An 8,003-nucleotide genomic window follows, 5' to 3' on the forward strand; every position below is an offset into this window, starting at 1 on the left:
AGAGTTCTACTGTGGACGTAGTCCCTGTTTAGAGGAAGTCTGCTGCACGCATGCGTGGGCACCAGCAGCGACACTCCCACAGAGATTTGTGTTCCCATTCCAAACACACAACAGGCCTTGTTTCTCTTCTCTCAGCTGGTACTTCTTCTTCTTCTGTTTAATTTTTCCATCTCAGTAATTGAAACCTCCATTCTTCTTCTTTGCCTTCTGTTTACCACAGTGTTGAACCAGATACGCCCAGTCCCTTCCTTCCTTAAAATCTATTTGTAATTCCAGTCTTGACCTGGATCTCTGCTGTGTATAAATACATTTCTCATTCAAACTTTATTCTCACCACTGGTCAAGGCAAGCTACGTGATGACTAAATTTTCTCTTGTACTCAAATAACAAGCTAACCTAAAAACTAAACCTATATTACAGGGCTGAGTTGCCTGATTTTTAAATTATTTTTTATTTAATTTACAGAAGAACATGAAGAGACAAGCTTAGCACACTGAACAGCACTAACATACAAATTTCAAGTAATGTTTCAAGGAAAAAGAGACTGAGAGGTATGAAAACATGAGTGGAGAAGTTCAGTTTCTGACCTTCAGCAGTTTTGGTGCCAGCCAACAGCACTGTTGACAAGAGAATTATCTGTGCAACATCTTTGGGTTTGGCCTGACTTTACATCCAAAGAGCTCAGACTGGACTCAAGAAGGTTACAGAGTGCACCAAGCTCCTGATCTCAGAGTCTGATTCAGCTCTGTCTAGAGTGCTGGCTGTCACAAAACAGCTACTTGAGGAATGCAATTTCTTCACATCTCTTCTGATTTTATTACATGGTGGTTCAAGGTTTATGGATTCCTTCAAGCTTTGTGGACAAGGCAGCAGCCATTTCCCTGCTTCACCCAGAGGCTGTGGCCGTAGTTTCATGATCATTCCAACACATGGATACCATCAGTGTCAGACATCCAGGCTGTTCACCACCTTCCTGTACATTTCTGCAGACACAGGTATTGTTTTGCCATCCAACCACCATCACTACAGTGTCAGACAGCAGCCTGTCCTTATGTGGGACTGGGTGATGCTGGAACCTCATCTGGTGAGTACCATTACCCAGGTAGCTGCTCTTCCTCAGCGCTCTAACAGAACAACCACACATCTCTTTTATTCCAAGCCCACAAATATATGCAGCATCCAAAATGGGCATCCCTGCTGTTCTGAATCCTGGTCTGAATGAAATGGAAACTGCTATCTCAAAGCTTTCAGGGTTCATCCTAAAAATGTCTTACAGACTGCTGTTTCCACATCCTTGCTCATCCTCACTGACTTTTCTGTTTCTCTTTCCAACTTTTTTACTTTTTTGAGGTTTTGTATTTATTTAGTTCTGGTAGCTCTCTTTCACATCTTGCTCTTCCTAACACTGTTCTTATTAGGAGACATGCCTCTCAAAGAGATCCATCCTCTCATCCACAGCAGAAGGTGGCTGACTGATGGCAGGAGCAATGCTAGTTCAACCCTGCTGCAATATTGGTTTTATGTTATTGTTTGCTCACAAAACCTTATATGTTGCCTATTATGTTTGAGTAGGGATGACTCTGAATCTAGAACTTTAGTTGAAAAATAAACAGGACTAAACTTTTTCTGTTTAATTTTTGGTCAAGAATATGCTTTTTAGTGTCTCTACAAGAGATGTGACTCAAAGTCTTCCTCTTTTTAGTGAGCTGACATGTACTAATATGTTTTGGGGTCTGCACTCATGCCTTTGGTTCAGGAATAATTTCAAGGCCCACTGGCTTCTCTGTGTCTTTCTTTTAACAGCAGGAACTCTTAAGCTGCTTTTCATATATGCCTACAGCTTGTTTTATATATAAAATATTTAAACAGTGAGAAATAGCCTCTGAATTCTTGATGGTCTAATAACATGTTAAAGTGAAATGCCCTGTTAACTCTGCTAAACACTTCGTTATTCTGGAACATTTAGCTTAGTTATTAAACATAAAGCAAGATCAGGGGAAAGTGGATGTATAAGGAAAAAATCATTTGCTCAGGTGCACATTTCTTTCGTTGATCAGTGGCACTTCTCACTTGTTTAGCAGCAAAACCTGGTACCTTGTGGTAGTTGATGGCTCAGGGAATCACTGCCTGCCTGAGCTTTAAGACTTACCAAATTGTGGTCAGAGGAAGTCCTGACTTGATCTGTTCTATACGTGCCAGCACAATGATAGTCTCTGACAGATCAGCAACTTTTCTGTGGTTCTCCCTGCATGATGAAAAGAGCATTAGACGTCGCACATATGAGATTGCTATCACAGAGGAGCTAAAGAAAAGCTTGTTCCTTCCTGTGTGTGGGCTGAGAAAACTCTCCGTCCTTCTTGGTCAAACAGGTCAAAGGCTGTCTTTTCACTCTGCTTATGTATGCCATATGCTACAGCTGCATGAAATGACACATTTCAGGGTGGAGCCACAAAAAGAAGAGATTATAAGGTAAAATGCAAATATTTTATTGCTATAAATAGCAAAAAAAATCATAATCTCTTTCAAAGTGATATAAAGTGCTGTAATTAAACTGTAATTATGCTGTCTAGAGCAACTAAAACTTGTACACTTTCAAAGCCAATTTGAAATATTAACAATATACTTTGGAAAATGAGTTGCTTTATAAAACTTTTGGTGTAGCAAAGTTTCTGGGAAATTTCTTGTGCTTGTCTTGGGAATATTAGGTGGGAAAACAATTTTAAGCATTTAAATACTTTAAGGTCATAAATTTTAAAAGCAGGTGAACAGAAAGGTTTATATGGATCTTGGCTTTCTAAAGATGTTTTGCCTGATGCTTCATAAATAAGAAGTTTCTCTGAAAATGTTTTGCTGTTGCAGTCTATCACTTTAAAGATGAGTGCAAAGAATTAAGAACTGCTGATTAAAACAAGTCTACTGATTTCAAACTTCAAAGGAATCAGACAGAGAAGATGCTACTTTTTTAAGAAATAATTTTTTAGCTCTTACTTTGTTCTTTCAAAACTCTATCTAAGGTAAGGATGAATTTCATTAGCAAACTATCTATCTACCTCGTGAGCTATCCCTGTATATTTGTACATAAATCTGTATACAAGTCCGCATTTTGAGTTAAGTCTAAATAAGAATGCACCTGTATGTGGCTATGTTCAACAAGTGCCAAAAGAATTATATCTTTCAGAAGACCATTCCCAAATTAATTTTCACCTTTTCATCACTTTTCATAGCGGAGTATCTCAGGTAAAATTCTGTAGCAAAAAATACTTGCAGATGAAGGAAGAAGAAATTGAATTTTCATCTGCAAACCTTTATTTTCAATTTGCTCCATGTATCTAGAAACAAACCATTGCTATTTATGTGTATTTTGTACCCATCCAGCAAGACACTAAAAAGATGGATCAGATGTCATCACAGAGTATCCACAGATGGTAGGTATGACATCTTTTTATTTCAGTATTTTCCCACCTTCAATTTAAGCTTTATGAGTTCAGAGAAAACTTGCACAATTTACAAACAGTGTCTTCTTTATTACAAATGGCTGAATCTAGAGGCAAATAATTTTTTTTAAAAATCCTAGAATGCAATTTAGGAAATCAAAATCTCATTCATAATTATGTAAAATGTAGTTTAAACCCTGAGAGGCACGGGTTATTGCTGTCATATGCAGGATCACAACAGTTATAAGGCTGTAAGCTACGTGGAATAATGTAATTTCACATGCAATTCAGTAGTGTCTCTTTAGGAATCTGTGATATTCCAGTTAACAATAAAGGAAAAAACAAAGAAAAATGTTTCGCTCCTATTTTTCCTTTTCAGTAACCTTTGAAAGAGGAGCTTATGAGGATGCTTAACAGCTGCATAACCCAACAGAACCATTCCTCCAATGACACAGTGCCGCACTCCTCCGAGAAACTCCACGCTGTTCTGATAGTCCTGTACATCATCAACCTGGCCGGCGGCACCCTCGGGGTCATCATGATGTCCCAGCAGTTGTTCCACAGGAGATCCCAATCCGTGATGACCATCATGATCATCAGCCTCCTGGTGCTGCACAGCTTCATGCTCCTCAGCATCCCCTTCCGCCTCAGCTACTACATTTTGGGGGAGTGGAAGTTCGGGAGGTTCGCCTGCCGGCTGGCGAGCGCCATCATCTACCTGCACATGTACGCCACCTTCGCCTTGTACGCGGCCATCATCATGGCGCGCCTCCTCCGCCTGGAGCTTCGGAAGTGCTACACGGCGGCCTGGGTGGGGGCAGGCTGGCTGCTGGGAGCGCTGGTGGTCACGCCCGTCCTCCTCTCCTACTACGGCACCTCCAAGGCGTACCACCCCTGCGAGTGCTTCCAGTTCCACAGGGAGCTGCTGGAGGCGCGCATGGTGATCACGAACTACTGCCTGGTTGGGGTGCTGGTGGCAGTGTGTGCTGTGCTCACCGCCATCCAGCTGACTGTCATCTACAGAGTAGCCGTGAAATACTGGCCTGACCTTAACTCTCACGTGGAATTCAGGGCTCAGGCAAAGAGTTTCTTCTTCATCTTGGTAACATTAGTCTGCTTTATGCCTCATCATGTATTCAGAGTGTATTACATCCAAAACTACGACCGTGATAAAGACCATAAACTGCTCCTATACAACGAGGTTTTTTTAGCTTTAACAACAATGTGCTGCTTGGATATGTTGTGCTTCATAGCAGGAATAGCACACTGAACTGTGAGCTACCAGGAAGTCCAGCTGCAGTCTGTCAATACTGGCTTTTGAGAGAAGTAAAACTGTGATGGGATTTCCCTGAGCTAGGAAGACTGGTGAGTTTATGGCATGCCTCTATTAGTCTACAGCATTGTCTGGCCTTTGCAGGCCAGTAAGATTCCACTTTCACAAGCTACTCTTTTTATCTTCTCTCTAGAAAGCAGACAAACTTGAGTCTCACTCTAGTCTTGACCTAAAAGTCATGCCCTGAAGCTTCATTAAGATTTTCCTTAGCTGTCCTTCTCTAGCAATTACAGCACAAGTATCCATTCCTTTGTAATTTTTTCCTCAAAGTGTCTCAATAACCACAATCCATTGTGGCCAATAAGTACTCTCCTCTGAAGGTCTAACTTCTTCTGGCAATTGTGATACTAAAGGGAAGGGCTGGAAAAAAGAAATTCCTTTACAGGATATTTGTACTAGTGTTTTAGATAGAAGGACATAAACTCTATTCAAATGAGAAGTATTCACAGAATCACAGACTGGGTCAGATTGGAAGAGACCACACCGGGTCATCTGGTCCAACCTCCCTTTGTATAATTTATACAAAGTATATATTAAATTAAATTATGTGAAAGCTAATCATTATCACAACTTCATCTTTATTTGTGTCATTCTAAATCCACAAGGAGCTCTGAATTGTGATAATTTTATATTTAGAATGAATGAGAGCAGAACAGGAATCAAAACTTCTGCCTTATGTCACTCTCTCATCAGGACTGGATCTGTTATCTCTTAGGTCCATTGTAGCCAAAAAGTTGCTATTCTTCCATAACTGGATCTGGAATTCAGTTGAGAGGAAAGATCAGACCCTCTCCAGGACAGGGAAATACTTTATTAGCCTTCAAAAACCTTTGATGTCTGGTCACTTTCAGTTGTCTGTTGATTTTGTTATCAGATGCCATATTTTTTCCATTTACGCACATAAAAAACAGAACCAGAACAAACTTACTGAACAGTGCCTAATCAGTTCTGCATATGCTTGTGTATGTGTATACAAACTTGTTCTGAAGTATATCTTTTCTCCATTAGATAGATTATATTCTGTGGGAATCACATCTGTTTTGGGAATCTCTGTTTTATCTTCATGATTTAAAAGTTCTTTTTAATGATTCATTCTTCCTGCTCTGCTCACTGCAGAAGGTCTCTAACCCCTCTGTTGAAGGCCCCACAGTTGTTTGCTGCATCCCAGCAGCTTGAGGCCAGATTTCTCCCACCCCAGACTCCTAGGACTCACACAAGGCTACACTTCCTCCTTCACAGCCCTATAAGTTCCCATCATTTTTAGTCTGGCAATCTTTGCTACAGAAAGTGCTATGATCCCTGGATTCAAACAGATTAAAGCTTGATTTGAGAGGACAATAAAGTACACTTACAAAGTAATGCTACTAATACCTCAGACTGATGACATTTCTTTGAATGAAAAAACTTATGCCTACTCGGTCAATCCTGAATAAACGTTTTTGCCTTGACATTTCCATAAAAAAAACTTTGTTTAAAACTCCTATGGTTTCAGGTTCCTTTCTTCCTCTTTTAAAATGTGTAAGGTGTCCAGGATTCAGCAGCAAGTCCCCAAATCTGAAAACCCTGGTCTGATGGCTTCCTCTGGAGTTACCATGCCCACTCCTATTCAAAAAATAGTTTGATCAGCCCATGATTTTCAAAGGCAGTAGGTAGACCTAGAAATTAGTATCCCAAAGATGAAGTAGAAAGGGAGAGGTTTTAAAGTTGGATCTAACAAAGCCTTTAGCAAAACTGGCAAAGTTGCAGGTGGTGCAACAAGTACACTGTTTCTCCCTTACTATACTCTTGGGGCTAAATAAAAAATTTGTTCCTTGAAGAAATGTCCTGTGTTGCTGCCTATTCTCACTGACCAATGTTCCCAAGGTGACCTGCCTGGTAAAGATCAGAGTCATGTGACCTTGCTTGTGAGTCTGCTGGTCTATCTGTGTCTATCTGTCCACCATAATGGTGTGCAAGTATGGGGGAGAAAAAGGAAAATTACATGCATGTCCTCAGCCATACAACCAATCATGTCTTGATGGCCTTGCCTGTGTATTGCCTGACATTTTTACCTTGCTGAAATAACCCTGACCCACTGGCTTGACTTCCTGGTGTGATGCTGAAGCTGTGTTGCCCATCACAGCCATGTGGTAGCCACTGGCTGCTGGCTGGCACTGGGCTTGCACTGCTTGCCCTGCCTGGGTGCCATGGGGCTGCATGCAGCAGCACCACCTCTGGGTGGGATGGAGTGAACTTGCACAGCACCAAGACTTTTTCCCACTCTGCCCCACAGTGGGTAGGCTGTGGGCAGAAAAGACAATGGGAGAGCAGATGTGTAGATTCACTATGTTCCTCCTAATTCAGAGGATAATGGATTAAGCATTGATCTCAGTGTTGTTACATCAAAGACTCACATTAAAGTGATAGAGAGAAGCTCTATTCAATACCTAGTCCCTTGCTGAGATCTTTAAATGCACTTTAAAAACAGGTTAAAATAAAAAATTAGCACTCTTCGGAAGGATGGTCTGAGAAATAAATTCTGAAAGGGCAATAATATTGAGCTTGGATTGTAGGGTACTATTCCTTACTATGAATTATATAATAACATTCCCTGGAAAACAGTTAAAAATGTTGATTTGAATGCCATTTGCAGGACCCAAGCAATTCTGGAGCTAATTATATACATTAATAATTGCTTTCACATCAAAGGATCATGTAAAATTGTAAGCCATTTAGTCACCCCATTCATTTTTAATGTTATTCAACAAAGACTGGGAAAATCCTCAGACATTCTGGAGCAAAGAATATCAAACTGCTGAGCGTATCTTCTATTGTTGTTCTCTGCATGGAGTTCTGCATGAACAGAGCAGGCAAGCAGACCAAAACCAAAATCCCATTTGTATCCCTGACTTCCTGAGTTAGTTTGATGGAAAGCTACAGGTGCTTCTTACCACACAAATGAGTCTGCTCACTGCTGTCACAGCTACACCGCTGCTATGGGTGGCCTGCTCCCACCTAACTCAAGCATATCCTTCTCAGCAGTGCAGAGGGTGATGCACAAGAGACATCTCTGGTTTGAATTCATGTCTTCCTTTTCAATTATCTGTTCCTTGTGTCTGCTCACAGAGAAAGGTCATATCGATGGTGTTGTCAGATTGACATGCCCCTCTCTGCAAACAAGCAGAAGGAACAGATGCATTAGGAGGAAACAAAGGCACATTCCCACTCGCACTTTATTCTCTTCTTCTTCACTCAAG

The 8,003-nt window shown here is 40.9% G+C and overlaps 1 protein-coding gene across 1 annotated transcript; it reads left to right on the forward strand.

The window, feature by feature from the left end:
* The first annotated feature begins 2,364 nt into the window (after window positions 1–2,364).
* LOC129130656 (putative G-protein coupled receptor 141) lies at window positions 2,365–5,170 on the forward strand. The gene is made up of 2 exons (XM_054649205.2): window positions 2,365–2,469; window positions 3,814–5,170. Exon 2 carries the CDS (start codon window positions 3,835–3,837, stop codon window positions 4,702–4,704), a length of 870 nt encoding a protein of 289 aa, XP_054505180.1. The 5' UTR covers window positions 2,365–2,469; window positions 3,814–3,834; the 3' UTR covers window positions 4,705–5,170.
* Window positions 5,171–8,003: the final 2,833 nt, after the last annotated feature.

Source organism: Agelaius phoeniceus, chromosome 1, assembly GCF_051311805.1.
Source record: "Agelaius phoeniceus isolate bAgePho1 chromosome 1, bAgePho1.hap1, whole genome shotgun sequence".
Lineage (NCBI taxonomy): Eukaryota > Metazoa > Chordata > Aves > Passeriformes > Icteridae > Agelaius > Agelaius phoeniceus.

Coding starts and splice junctions, on each gene's coding strand:
- LOC129130656 (XM_054649205.2), top strand. CDS start 3,835: ATGAGGATGCTTAACAGCTGCATAACCCAACAGAACCATTCCTCCAAT.